Raw genomic sequence first — 15,210 nt, 5'->3', positions numbered from 1 at the left:
ACACATGAATTTCCTGTCTTATTGCTTGCTCTAGGATCGTTTTTATAGCGTGATACGAGATTGTGAAGACACAGGAATTGGCGTTTCGCAGTTTCTTAGTACATCGGTTACGGCTTTAAGCATCCGCCCATGCAGGACTGGTCTATTTGAAAAGCTGTGTGAACACAATCGCTCTTAAAGCCTTGTCTTATAGTATTTCTGGTATGAAGCTGCTGAATTATTAATGAACGGAGCAGCTGCCCGGGGTTTGCCAGACTAGAGTAGTCAACTCAGAAAACAGGCTGCTACTTAAACATCGACATTGATGCTTCTCATTTAACAAACATTGCTCTGATAGTTATTGAAATCATTACACCCTCTTTTTTTTTTTTTTGGGAGGGGGCGTTTGGGTTCACGCCATAGATTTTCCAAGCACGGCGCGAAATAAACCAGTGACGGACTGCACTTTATCTTCAATCGATTGGGGTTGACTTGACGAGAGATGTGAAACTCCCATTGATTGATCTTCCCCTACACTCCCCGCTGACCAGAGAAAACACTCGATAGCGAACGCGAGAGGGGATTTAAATGGGACAAACACTGTCCACCTCACTTGACGGATAAGGTAGATATCTATTTTCTCACGCGGTCTAACATAATCCGCTTTCAGCCGTGTGTAGCGGCTATCCAAACCTCGACACGGTGCGACGTTTGCTAGCTTGTAATGTCGGCACTGTTGGACTTGTTTTCCCCTCTAGAATCCGCTTCCTGTTAGCCTTGGGGCTAGCTGAAAAAAATAGACAATATGCTAATGAACGAGTTGGTATAGTTAAGCATCGCGAAGGGGAGCAACTTTATTACTCACAGCGCGACACCCGTAGCATTTTTACCGACAATTTAATCATAATCTAACAACTTATTTTCGGTGGCAGCCATCAGGGCTCCTGTAGTTTTGCTAAGGCTTCGACATTTAGCCATCTTGCTTGTGTTTTGGGGGGGATTTAAGTGTTTAACTTGGGAAGAGCGACTTGTATTTACTTTAGTTGAAGTTGCTCGTTAACACATAGGTCAGTGTGGGCCCCCAAATTGCGCTTTAAAAACATTTAAATGAGCCGTGGGGGAGAGCCGGAGTGATCCTCTGTGAAAAGACAATAGAGAACCTGAGACTCGCGCAGCTGTTTGTGTTGTTTAAACGACGGAAACCAATCATAACCAACTTGGAGAAAACAGCATTTTGAGTGTTGTTGTTTTGTTTTATCACCAGCTGATGTAACTGCGATACCATTTGGACACTTTTTGCACGTTTGAAAGTGTTGAAATAATTTCCGTGCAGTTGCCTGGCACACACACACACACACACACACACACAGACACAGACACACAGAGAGGGAGAGAAGAGGGGTGGATGTGGTGGATGCAGATGGTGCTTGTGCGACACATGAGGGGCTTCCAGGTGTCTCTTCTCTTTACATTGAAGCTTTAAAAATGCACATTTCAGCAGCTGGTAGTGTTTAGAGGCAACAGAGTAGATACAGAAGGAGGCTATTCCCCGTTTCTGGACGTCCATCTCTTCAGCCTACCTTCATCACGTTCATCATCTACCACCACCACCGCCGCCCTCCTCCTCCTCCTCCTTCTTCTCCTTTTCCTCCCCGGCCATGGACCCCCCGAGGACGCGGTCTCGGTCTCGGTCTGGCTTCTATCATTTCGGCTTGAACGGCAACGTCGGAAGCAACGGCAGCATCAACGCGGTTGGAAACGGGAGCATGATGAACGCCAGCGGGGGAGGGGTGAGCTACCCGCAGCAGAGCACTCCCGGCTGGGCGCCGCACCACGGTGGTGGTCGCAGCTACCCGGAGACCCAGCAGCAGCAGCAGCACACCCAGGGGAGCTACCTGTCAGCGGGGGCGCAGCGCCACTCCTCGCACGGAGCTCACAGACACCCAGGGGCCGGTAAGCAGGCTTTCAGTAAACAGGGCCCTGCAGCCCTGCCACATGCACCATCACACACACATACAGGGTACACACCTCCTGAGGGATGCAAGCAGACCACTACCAGTTTAACAGGCTTTGAAACATTTACCTGAAAGGCTTGGTGCTCTCACCGCCAGCTGTTGCTTGAAAGGCCAGCTATATGTCATGTCAGGTGTTGTAGTGGGGTCTCTCCTGTAGAGGTTTGAATAACATTTACCCAAGTTAACAGAGCAAACCAGGCTCCTGAACTTTGTTTAGTACGTCAGTGCTGAGCTTTAAACAGGCCCTCAGTAAAAACTAATGTTTTTTTTTTTCTGTGGATAGTCCAGACATGGTGATGCTGAAGGCCTGCTGGCCATATAACTCTTGTGTCCCAGACAAAATAACATTATAGGTTATCAGTGACGTAAATAATACATTGCTTTGCTTGGAGTTAAACAATAATTTAGACACATGCTTCTAAAACAAAAAATCTTATGGTTATTCATTAGTATTTTCATTTTTTAACTAATATGAGCTATAGAGTACATTTTCTTTTTTATCGGATCAGGGGACAAAAAATGTCTAGAGGTTAAGGCGGCTCACATTCTCAGTTTGGAGACTTGAAACAAACCTTGAAATTAAATGTCTTGATAAAGATTATATCTATTTGTTTCAGATCACTCAGTGCTTTGATGCATTCTTCCTTGTAGTTTACCGTCAAACATGTCAACCATGAGCCTAAACGTGCTTCAACTAATATTCAAGTCTGTGCAAACCTCTGTATTGTCCTACAGAGTTCAAACATGTATGTTTGACTCTATAGTAAAACAGTCTGGGAAAACTTAAGAATGTGCAGTTTCAAAGCAGCGTGTAAACAGCAACATATGTAAATGTATAAAATAGTTTTTCTCTATTACTTTACTTACCTTGTTTCTGCCTTAACCATTGGCCAATACTTCAATTGGCTTTTAGTGCCAACAAAACTAACTACTCCTTCACCGATCCAAACTCATTCAGACTATTAAAAACTAAGAAAACACAAATCAAATTTCCTGAGAATACATTTTAACTACAACATCGATAAAGCCCTGGGCGATTTTAAAATGCATGAATGTTTGCATGAACCCTGTGCCCCTTCATTTATGCCGTATCCTAAGTATGATGATTTAAACTTAAAAAAATCCTGTTTGATTCATCTCTCTCTGTACACATGATCATGACAATAGCAAGGTTCCTGTTCATACATGTGCAGCTGTGGTTTCATTTCTCAACATCTCGTCAACCTTGTTTTGTACTAACATGTTCAAAATATTCAGAAACCAGAAAAGGGTGTTTTTATGCCGCAGTATCATGGTTTATAACGTTGACTCCAGTTGAAAAATCCAGGTTTATAAAAGCATGATACGTTGTTTGCATGCAAAGCACATACCCGTAATAATTCTAAATCAGAACTTTCACTATATACTTGTGCCCGTGTAAATGCACTCAGTGACATCAGTGTGTTTTGTGTTTAGCAAGTTTCCACTGCTGACTAAAGGAAAGTGACTTCTGTAATACCAGATTGAGTTCCCTCAAAGGCGAAACAGTGCACTGAATGAATGAAAGCAGGATTCTAATGGGCCTCTTTTGTAATAGCAGCACTTCTGCCAAACACCCAAAATAACCTGAAGAGGGGACAACACAAAAACACATACTTCCCAAATTGGGCCACAACACAGAGGGTCTTATGTGAGACCAGCTGTGTGATCTACATCCTTCTACCAAACAACTGCAAATCACCTTCCTGAATGACTGGGATGTGTGTGTTTTTCTGTGTTTAGCTAAGTAAGTTTTTGCATTTTCGATTGCATTACCGATGTCTTGTTTACCTGTCCTTTTTTTTTTTTTTTTTACGTCACTATATAACGTCTTTGACATCGCGGTATATAGAAGGAGACAGGGTTGGATTGTTTGTGTTTAAAAATGTGTCCCCATGTCTCACCTTCTCGTCTATTTTTCTTCCCTTTTCCCACCCCTGGTGTCAAAGCCAGTTTATCTATTTTAGTGTTTGTTGCATTCATCGACCTGCTAACGCTCTAATGTAATACAGTAGCATCTAAGTTTTAAAGCTCTAGTCCAGTTATCACATGAGATCTCAACAGATTATCAGTGAAAAATATATTTTAATGTTCTCTATTTCTGGTTGTTTCTTGTAAATGACAAGTGTTTGTATCTCAATGTAAGAGACATTTCTTTATGACAACAGCTGATAATGTTAAACATCACTATATGGCCCATCTGAATTGATCTGAATTGATGTTCTTTGTTAAAAATGGTTAGTCTCCCCCAGCAGCCAGGCTCTGAGGGAACAGGGCCTCACCAACAGAATTGATCCAGGCTTTCTCACCATCCTCTCTCCTGGTGCTCCCTGGGGTGAATCTGCATTAACAGACCTAGTTCTCCTCAAAACACATGGATAACTGAGGCCCAGGACCCTGTGAGGCCTGAACAAAACCCCAGGGAGAGTAGATGAATTAAGATGCAAGCCAGTGGGTTGGCTATACTGTGGGCTAGTGAGTCAAGCGACAGTCCCTCTGTTCTCCACAGCCACTAGCAGGGCGCCTTTGAGCTGTCACTATCGCCAGACTTCACTTGGCTCTGGAGTGGCATCGCAAAGACAAGAAAGGGGATGGGGGGGCTGCTTTCAGATCTGTTGTTTCTAAGGAGTCAGACGGGGGCTGTGTGGATGAGGAAGGCATGGAGGGAGCAGCAGAAAGAGATGAGGGGAGGAGAGATTCCCCCTCCTCTTTTTGGTGATTAAAGGTTTTTGGGGAACTGCTCAGTGGAAACTCTTGTCAGCTGAGTTCAAGGACATCCTTCTTAAGCTGCTGAAATGTCTGCATGCACATGCTGCATCCAGATTGCACATGTGGGCTGACAGATATACAGCTGAGAGAGCATTGCATTTGTCCAAGATTATGTTTCTGCTATTATATCTTTATTCAGAGATTTTTCCCTTTTTTTTCTAGCATTTCAGTGTTTTTTTTTTTTGAGGGCATACAAATCTTTCACATCATCGGGGAGTCTTTTTTTTGTGATGATTTATTGATCTTTGGAGAAATATTAGTATTGCTAGTTAACCACATGGAGATACAAGATGAAATGGAAAAGAAACAGGGCTCCAAGCTGTTGTTTCAGAGCTAATAATGGTTCAGTGTCTTGCTCAGGGACTTGAGCATGGCAGATGCCTTCAGAAAGGCAGACTTAAAGCCAGGCTTTCAGTTATGGATCATTTCTATGGGACCACTCCAGTTTGTGGAACTGTTTTTCTTATTTTTTCAATATTTCTGTGTTTATTCAGCTTGAATCATTTCTATAAAGTGTCAGAAAACAACCAGACACGCTTGAACCAGGTTACAGCTTTGTCTTGGATAGTGACCTAGACATCTTAATTTTGGTTTTCTTTTGGTTGCTAGCTCAGTTGTTAATCACATTTTGGCAATCCGTTCTGTTAACAAAGAATAATCATGGTGAGCTGATGACTGGAGACCAAAGTCCTTTTTCTGGCCTCAGACAATGTTACATGTATAAAGCCAACAAGATGCTCTGCTCTGTGTACACGTTTGATAAGTGGATGTCTGTGTGTCTGTTTCTGAGAGTCGGTGCTCAATTTTTTTTCATGGTAGATCAGAAGGAATGATTTGTACTGTGAGAGCCACAGAGGAAGGGTCCAGTGTGACATCTCCTAGAAATGGCTTCCTTTCTTGTCTGCACATTTAATGCAGGAAATTCAGAAGCCTCACAGAGGACCACAGCTCTGTTTGTAAAAAAAAAAAAAAAAAAAAAGTTAGATGTACTTTTTTGTTACTGCTGTTGGATTTTTTTCATTTTAAAGTCTGTAAAATAAAATCATCCGGGCGTCATCAAGAGTACAACTGTTTTGGCATCCAGTGGTCTTCAAATTGAGGGGGGGGGAAAACAAAGCCTGTGTGGTGTATTTTCTGCTGGCCTGGAGAGCATGGTCCATGTGTCTTGTGATGTGTTTTTCTCAGTCTTAACTTATCTGATTATATCATTTTCTTCTCTGTGGCCTGCAGGAGGAGTGCTACACTTTCATCCGGATAATGTGTGCAGCGACGACCGGGACAAAGTAAGTGTGAAACATGACCCATGCCTGTTACGTCTGCTCTGCTCCTGCTTTGAATAGGATTGAATGTCATTGTTTTCTTTTCTCATTCATTCTCCCCTTTTGTCTATCCTCTTTTTGGTTGTTCCCTGACCCACCCTCCCCCTGCTTCTGGTCCCCCTCCTCCTTTACCTCTGTGTGCAGATGGAAGACAGCCCAAGCCCAAAAAGGCAGCGTCTTTCCCAGCAGTCCATGTTGGATCTAAACTCCGCCCCTCCATCAACCCCTTCCTCTCCCATTCGTCCCTGGGAGCTGCCTCCCAGTCGCAGACCACACCCCCACTACATGCCAGAGAGATGCCACACTCCCCTTCGAAACCGACGCAGGTGAGTGTGACATAATTATAAGTCAAAAATATTTTCATTATTAATTAATCCAATAATATACTAATGCTGTCTGCAGAATTCTACATACTAAAAGTGCTAAATCTAATATATGGAAAAACAAAACAAGGATTGTACTGAGGGTAGTACAAAAAACTGATGTGATGGATAGATGATTTTGGGTGATGTTATCCAATTAGGCAATAGATTAATCACTTCAGATCTTCTGTATACAAAATATAACAAGACATTTCAAGATGTCAACTTGTCACTTGATGTGATTTTATATTACAATGATGAACTGGCTCATCAAGTCATGATTGTTGTAATCATTTATAGGAAAAGTAATAATAATTTGTTACAGCCCAACTTTGAGTCTGTTTTCAATCAGGGTCTTTATCTATTTGATGTGAAGTAAAGCGCCAGTCACAGCTCCTCTCTGTACCGCTCCTTATCTTTAATAATATGTTTCAGGCTTATTACATATAAACATACTCACTGCTACTGACACACCTACATTAACGATCTAATTGTTTGTGATCGAGTTGTAATGTGGGTGATGATATTACAAGGATTTGATATGTGTGGATGATTTAAAAAAAAAACAGTTTTCTGGTTGATTATTTAAAAAGACTGTTCATTATGATTTTGTTGATGTTATAGGAGAGCACCAAAACATCGCTGTATGATATTCTGTTAACACTTTTATATAAATTACATGAGATAACATCTCCAGTATTTCAGGTAATACAAATGACTACACAGCTCCTTCTGCGTTTTCTTTATTTCTTTTTTCTCTTTATCAGCCCTCCAATGAGACGCCAGCGAGGCCGGAGAGACCGTCTGACACGCCATCACCACCACACCCACAACAACCACCACCACTACAACAGCAACAATAACCACCACCACCATAATCACCCCAATGCCCACCATCACCACCATCACCTGCACTCCCACCACGTCCCGTCTTCAGGCCACCAGGATGAGAACTACCGTCACCCTGCTCCACCCCAGGGTTACCTGCCCTACAGCCAGCAACCCCCCCGAGGGCCAGGACCGGGGCCGGGGCTCGGTCCTGAAGAGCGCCCAAGCCACCATCCTCCAAACCCGTCCCCAAGGCCACTCCACCAGTCACCAAACCTGTCTCCCAGACTGCTGCATCCTGCAGCCCATCCACAGCACCCACACCCACACCCCCACCCATCTCAGCAGCAGAGCAGTATGGTGCTGGACCTCCATGAGCAGGTGATTTTATATTATTGGGGGGGGAGATAATCTGGATTTACAGTTAAAATGAAATGACATTATTCCAGTAGACCTCTGAAAACATAAAACACAATGGGATGTTTACAGTTTGATTTTTAAAGACTTTCTTGCACTTGTGCATTTTGTCTCCCTCTGATTCCGGAGGTTTCTTCTGGAGACACTGCAAGCAAATGAACATTGGATTGTTTCAGGGTGTCCGTATGAAGATGCACTATGCTGCCCTTTGTTTTAGCAAAAAAAAAAAAAGAAGCAACATGACTGTTGACTTGTATTACAAAAATCTCTTGCCCTTGTTGTATTTTTTTTTTTGCAAGGTATGAATGTTATACTTAGGCCTTTTTCCTTCTGGAAAGCAGTAAGTTAATTTCCTCTTATCTTAGATGAAAAACAGATGCAGGTTGATGCTATACGCCTGCCTGGCGTGTTTGGCTGATTTCCAGTCTGTAAAATAATGTCAAAGCATCATAACCAACAAGTTGAAAATCAATGATTGGTGATGTCTTGAGTTACAATGTCACACTTTTAACTTCTAATTGGATTTGATAGGAACAATTTACTGTGAAGTTGGTCACAATGTAAATTTCAATCTGCAGGTCCTTTTCAGGTGAAAGTGAAATGAGGTGTACCTCAATTCATTATTTGCCTTTTAGAGGCAAAAAATAATTGAATAATGTACATGTCAGAAATAATATCTACTGATAGGTAATAGTTTAAAAACTGAACTGAAACTGAAAGACCTTTTGCTGTGAGCATAATAAGATCCAAACCCCCAAAAAGGTTATCAACAAAATTCCTTTGTTAAGAAAAAAGTTACTTTGGAGATAAAAATGTTGTGTTGACACTGATCAAATTGGTTTTGATATGCTTTATTTTGTATCCAAACGGTGTTACATGTGTTTTTGGGTTGTTGTTGTTTTTTTTTTTACTTCAGCTGCTTAGCTTTTACTCACAGACTGTTTACTAAATGCAGGATCTCTGACTCTTTAATCTCCATATTCAGGGCTCAGTACCAGTATCGTATCCTGTGTCTCCTCCGGGAGCTCCACCAGGCCTGCCACCTCGCTCTGCCCCTCAGCAGATCCCAGCATGCTCAGTGGTCTTCAGTGGACAGCATTATCCTGTGTGCAGTGTCCCTCCTCCTGTGAGTGTGTTGGTGTTTTTAAGCCAGACATTGATTCCAGCGTAAGTTTTGGTTGAATGTTGCTACTGATGAGTTTTTGTAACGTATTATTTCTTTTGTGTCTCTTCTAGGTGCTTCAGACATGTTCTGTTCAGCACTTACCTATGCCTTACCCATTTCCATCACTGCTGTCCAGTGACCCAACCTTCCTCATTCCCCCTCCTCACCTTCCCCATCCCCCAACACACTTGTCCCACCATCCACCTCACCTGCCCCAGCCTGGACAGTTTGGACCCTATCCCACACAGCAGGCCCGATCGGTGAGTGGGGATGCATATGTCATGCATTGCCTACCCTTTGTTGATCGGGTAGGCAATGCTCTGATTGTTTTGAACTGCACCATTTGTTGTGATCACATCTGAGATGGTAATATTGTATATTTAAACTTCTGATTTTTCACATTTATCTCCAAAATCACAGCCGTTACAGAGGATAGAGAATGATGTGGAGCTGCTTGGAGAACACCTGTCTCTGGGTGCTGGGCTCCACTATCCTCCTGCCACCCACCCGGCCCTCACTCCACACTCCACACAGCTTCATTTCCTGTCCCATGACCCCCTGCCTCAGGAGTTCTTCGGAGTGGTGAGTTATACAATGATTATATTTAGTGTTTTTTTTTTTTTTTAAATCACTTTGAAGTATGAAGTAAAGACAAATGAGTGATATGTATGTTTTGTCATTTTCCCCCTCAGTCCTATCCAAACTTTATTCCTCGGCGTCTCCCAGGGCGACGGTACCGCTCTCAACAACCACTGCCACCTTCGCCTTACCACCCAAGCCTCCTGCCTTACTTCCTGTAAGTTGATCAAAATGTTGTCACTTACACAAGAGTAATGAAGACAATCTTAGATTTCTTAGATTGTTTTTCTTTTTGACATCTGTTGCACGGTGTGGATCATTACGTTTAACTTCAGATACAACAGAACAAATCATCACTTTAGGCTTTAAGTTTCCACCTGCCTTTTTTTTTTTTTTAGACATCTCAATTTGATGAGTTTTACACACACACTCCTGCACTCTTGACCACATCACCCTCGTCCTGCATAAATTCCACTGGCTCCCCATCCCCCAGAATATCCACTTAAAAATCCTTATTATCACATACAAAGCCCTCCATAACCTTGCTCCCCCCTACCTGCTCCCACCCGCACTCTCAGGTCTGCTGAAGCAAACCACCTAACCCACCCCCCTCCCTGGAAGGCCCTGTCCCTCCTCCACTGTAACTCACTCCTGCTCCAACATGGCCTACAGCCACTAAAAAACTCTGTTCTCATCCTCCTTCTCTTATATTATTTCATCTTTTTATTGTTTCCGTTGTTTTGTTGTTCTTTTCATCTTGGAGTATTCAGAAAAGCACCATATAAGTCCATTGTATTATCTAAATTGTGTAAAGAATTTGAAATATTTCAAAAGTGTCGTATAAAAGTGATGTCTATTAAAGAGTACAAGTATTGGTAAGAGGAACATCAAACATACAAATCATTTAAGACAGGAATGATGAATTTCTAAGGTACTCAGGCAAACATAACAGAGGACTGGTTTTGGTCTCCTTTGAAGAATAGAACTTGAATTCCTCTCTGTTTTATGTCTGCCTCTGTAGTTCAATGCTGCCAGTCCAGCCCACAGGTCCTGCAATCAGTCTGGAGCTGGATGTAGACGATGGAGAAGTGGAAAATTACGAGGTAAATCTTTATTTGCTCTTTCTTTTATTCTTTTGTATGTTTTTTATTGAATTTTTTTAAATGAGAAAGTGTCTGATTCTTCTGTTTCATTTCCCTCACAGGCCCTCCTAAACCTGGCTGAGCGTCTGGGAGAGGCCAAACTCAGAGGATTGACAAAGGGAGACATTGAACAGCTCCCTTCCTACCGGTTCAATCCAAATAACCATCAGTCTGAGCAAACACTGTGAGTGCAGCCATTTTGAAACTACCAGGTCATCATTTGTTAATTGCGTGAATTATTCTCACGAGGCACCGTGTAAGCTCCTTGGGATCACCAAAACAATGCTTTTTGCTGATTTACATATTTTACAAAGAGGCTCACAAGTATTTGTGACAGAGTTTATGAAATGATTGAGTTTATTCTGGATGAGTACAGTAAGCTTAAACTGTTTGGAAGCGTAGTTGAGATTTTCAAACCCAATGCATGTTATGTAGGATAGGAATGAGAAAAACTAAGAGGAGATGATTTCCCCTGAGAGAATAAAACAAAAGTTTAAGTCATGAAGTTTCCCCTCTTTTCCCGTCAAATGCTTTAATCTTACCCATTCAACAATCAGCTGGTTGGTTGTGTTGCCGTATTTGACATGTAAACATCTGTTGTGTTGCAGGTGTGTGGTGTGCATGAGTGATTTTGAGTCCCGCCAACTGCTGCGAGTCCTGCCTTGCAGCCACGAGTTCCACGGGAAGTGTGTCGACAAGTGGCTTAGGGTAAGCATTCACCGCCCCCAAAAAAACTCTCACTCACAATGTACTCAATGTATATTATACACCCAAAGCTCTCCACACATTATTTGATGAAGAAATGTGTTTCATGAAATGTTTTGTTTAGAGATTGGATCATTTAATCTTGATCACCACAGAGAACCTTTATTTATTTATTTAATGCCATGAAATACACTCCAAGTTTATTCAATAAGTTAGTGACACTAGATTTAGACAGACAAAGATATAAGCATAGAGCATAGTGTGTGCCTTTTTTAATGTTCCTAAATTCAGCAATAACATTCATGACAATTTGTAAACAGTACTCCACCTCCAGACGAGAACATCTGAAGATGCTGCACACAAACACCAACACATGATGTCTCACTGAAACAGCTCAAGCTGGCTCTTGAACACCAACAAGTTCTTGTGTAAATCAAAACAGTGTTATGATTTAAGGGCGTGAGGTATTACTCTGAGTGTCAGTGGGAATATTGTGGTAGAAATTACAATGTCTTTGAAGCCTTTTATTAGGGAGTGTAGCGATGAGTCTGTTAGTTTTATGAAAGGACGTTTTAATGTAATTAATGAAAAATTCCCTCCAAAAACAAAACCTAATCATTTCTGTGCGCTTTCTCTGACCTCAGGCCAACAGGACGTGTCCCATTTGTCGGGCTGACGCCTCTGAAGTGCAGAGAGACTCGGAGTAACCACACGAGGGCGCCAGACACTCCTAATAGATTGTCACATTCAGCACTACCTGCTCCATTTATAATGAGACACATTTACTTGCTTACACACACACACACACACCACTTCCTTGTGTTTTTGTGCAGCACCTCCTGCTTTTTTTATGCTTTAAATCTTTACACTTTTCCTCACATTAACCTGATATTGATTTGTTTTCGTTATGTTACTCAATGTCATTTCTGTCCGTTTTTCCTGTTTACATGGATGCAGGCCCTCACATCTTTTAGTAAATGAAACTCAGCCTGACTACCTTGGTGTATGTGTGTGTGTGTGTGTGTACATGTAAAGGCACCACAAGCGTTGTTTGGTCAGCCCTGTAATGCAGTGCTGTGGTGTGTGTGTGTCTGTGTGTGTGCCAGTGTTAGAGAGCAATTTTTAGATGTCCAGCATGCCTGAGTTCCTTTTTGTATACCAGACGAGAGTTAATGACATCCAAGAGTTTTTGCTCTCTTGAGTGAGTGACTTTACTTCCTGTTTGTACGATAATGCACTGTCTGTATGCATACTCTGTGTGTGCGTGTGTGTGTTTGTGTTATAGACTTAAATCCTTTTCTCTAGTTTGACACTAAGGGTCCATATTGCCACTATACTTTTTGGTTTCCTATTTGATCCATTTGTTTCAGTATATTTTGATGATCATTATTACAATTAAATTTATCATTTTTTAATATTACTATTATTATTATTATAATAAAACCATTATAAGTGATTGTTTTCCTGCCTGGCAGTTACCTCATCATTCCAGTTTTGGTCATCATTCATCACACACGCTTCACAGCACTACTTTGAAATAAAGCACATGATATATTTTTCTTTTCCTTACTTTTTATAAGTAGATATAAGTTTGTCTATGACTTTGCTGTGGCACATGTTACATATATACATATATCTATATATACTGTATAAATCTATGAATATCTGTATACCAAATAAAAGGCTTGATATGAACTTTTTAAATTTTGCAAACTTGATTATTTTTTTTAAACTGTATACTTTAGGCCTCTTGGTTGTGCAGGACCAATAATAGATTTGAAGTGGTGGTGATGTAAAAAAAAAGAGACTGACTGAAGGTCTCTTCTTTGGTTTGGAGATGTAATGACTTCAAGCGGCCACTGGGCGGCGTTGATTCTCTTTCAGACAATCATCACTCCACATCTGCCCCAGTTGAGGTCAAAGTGTCATGTCTTGGTTTCTTAACAACCATTTCTTGGGTTGCCCTAAATTCCCGGACCCTCATTTATCAATAATGTACAAAAACATCCATATTTATCAAACATGCGGAGACGCACATCAGAACGGAATCAGTGTTGATAAATCCCACGTGTTCTTAACCAGTAGGCTCATGCATGTCAGAGAACATGCATTCAAAAACGCCTCCAATAAACAATAGCCTCGGTGGTGATAACACATGAACACGGGAATATATTTAGCCTACCTCCCTGGAATAATAATGACAAACAGAGCAGAGAAAAGGATGTTCATAGCAACAGAAATGGAAGTAGGATCAGGTTGAATAAAAAACGGTCAATAGGCTATATAAATAAAATAAACACAAGATTAGTGACTCTCGCGCAAAGTGGAAAAACATTAATTATTTGTATCACTTAGTGGGCAAGTTACTAACTAAAGAAGACATCTGTATATATTCTGTTGATCAGATGAGAAAACACTTCAGAGGAATAATGTGCGACTTTTTGATCCAGTAGATGTCGCCCTTGTGCACCAGCATTAAACAAAGACAAACTATTCTGAAGCTCTCTGCTCTCCTCCAGCGGCACACCTCCTCCTCCACCCCCCCCCCCCCCCACCCCCCCGGAATTCACACTAAGAAGTTATTGATTTATATGCACCATAATTAAGCACCATTAAGCGCAAGTGGCAGACTAAAGTCAGAATTCTCAGATTAAAATCAGAATCCTAAAAAAAAAGAAGTCAGAACCATAAAATTGTTTTCAGTAGCCCTAATCCACTTCCATACTAAAGACACTTAGGCCTACGTGGCATCCAAATAAGCAGTGAGTATGTTATTCTTCTTTTCTGTAGCACTTGACTTAAATGGCTTATAGTCCTCCCGTCCATGTAAACATGACGTAAACACGGCTCTGACAACAATACAGCTGGCGGGACTCACACTTCTCACTCACTGTAGGCAGTCGTGACTCAGAGAGACATATAGGATATACTTGATTTCTGCTGTATGTATGTGTAAAATGTCGCACCATCCTTTAAGAATACGAGGTTTGATATTAAACGATAAGTGCAAAAAAAAGATAGGCCTAAGCACAAAGGAGAGACGTATCTGCAACTAGAAGATAACATAGGCCTACCAAACAATTTTCACCCTTGTACAGCGCATTTTCAACATCTCCGTCCGAGAAAAAAATCAAACAGTGACGACAGAACAAGCTCACCCAGACAGATCAGCGTACTCTGTTGAAACGGGCTCAGCAGTGCACGGTTTGCTGAATCTTCTAATAATGCAAAATTAGACTCGTTACATTATTTCAAATGTTTGTCTTAGCTGTCTTTTTAAGGTTTCGAGACAAATTATGCAACTTGTCTGTTTCAAACTAGATAAAATGACTTATTGAGTGTTTTTAATTTCAGAAAACTCTGAAACTTACATGAATGTTGAGATTGAGTAATGCATGCTCTGACACTCATAACGCTTTCTGTAGTTTGAATGGTCTACGACTAGATTCTGTGAGAAAGCATGATCAGAGTTGTGCTCATATTTAAACACATTCCTAAGTAAAAGTACAAGTTGATCAATTCTACTATTCTTACCATTATCCCACATGCATGCCTATGCACTGTTGATAAATGAGAGCCCTGATGTGCATCACTATTCATTTCTTCATTTTATTTTGAATCAGTGCTAACATGCAACAATGTCATTCATTTAACTTTTCACTGAATGAGAACGTGGGTAAAAGTGCCAAATTCTCTGAGTCAACAAATGAGCACATCATTTGTTATGCTTAAAAGTAATAATTATTGTTGAGCATGTTAGAAATAATTATGACACGTGACACATTAATGATCGTAACCTGTCTGAAAAGACACAGTGGAATTATTCCTACATAGGCTACTAATACGTCTAGTTTAGATGTCATGAGTGCGGAAACTAAGAAAATTGTATGTGAAGTATTCTGTCCTCAACGT

General features: G+C 41.2%; 1 protein-coding gene across 3 annotated transcripts; it reads left to right on the top strand.

Moving 5' to 3' along the window:
* The first annotated feature begins 491 nt into the window (after positions 1-491).
* Positions 492-13,002, top strand: rnf38 (ring finger protein 38). 3 transcript variants are annotated; one of them, XM_020645820.2, is made up of 12 exons: positions 492-1,932; positions 6,012-6,064; positions 6,245-6,426; positions 7,230-7,671; positions 8,693-8,833; positions 8,944-9,180; positions 9,293-9,454; positions 9,565-9,668; positions 10,473-10,554; positions 10,656-10,777; positions 11,202-11,301; positions 11,943-13,002. In XM_020645820.2, the coding sequence occupies exons 1-12, from the start codon at positions 1,638-1,640 to the stop codon at positions 12,003-12,005; spliced, it is 1,983 nt and encodes a 660-aa protein (XP_020501476.1). In that variant the 5' UTR covers positions 492-1,637; the 3' UTR covers positions 12,006-13,002. The 3 variants fall into 3 exon arrangements, with proteins under 3 accessions (XP_020501476.1, XP_020501477.1, XP_020501478.1); XM_020645821.2 differs by having other exon boundaries at positions 494-1,932; positions 8,944-9,132; XM_020645822.2 differs by having other exon boundaries at positions 516-604.
* Positions 13,003-15,210: the final 2,208 nt, after the last annotated feature.

Source organism: Labrus bergylta, chromosome 9, assembly GCF_963930695.1.
Source record: "Labrus bergylta chromosome 9, fLabBer1.1, whole genome shotgun sequence".
NCBI classification, from domain to species: domain Eukaryota; kingdom Metazoa; phylum Chordata; class Actinopteri; order Labriformes; family Labridae; genus Labrus; species Labrus bergylta.
Note: the sequence above shows the minus strand (reverse complement) of the source record. Positions and strands in the feature narration are given on the sequence as shown.

What these genes read in the sequence shown, in the direction of transcription:
- rnf38 (XM_020645820.2), top strand. Translation starts at nt 1,638, where the DNA reads ATGGACCCCCCGAGGACGCGGTCTCGGTCTCGGTCTGGCTTCTATCAT. An exon ending in GAGAAGTGGAAAATTACGAG is followed by an intron (nt 10,555 to 10,655) that starts GTAAATCTTTAT and finishes TTTCCCTCACAG; the next exon opens with GCCCTCCTAAACCTGGCTGA. An exon ending in GTGTCGACAAGTGGCTTAGG is followed by an intron (nt 11,302 to 11,942) that starts GTAAGCATTCAC and finishes CTCTGACCTCAG; the next exon opens with GCCAACAGGACGTGTCCCAT.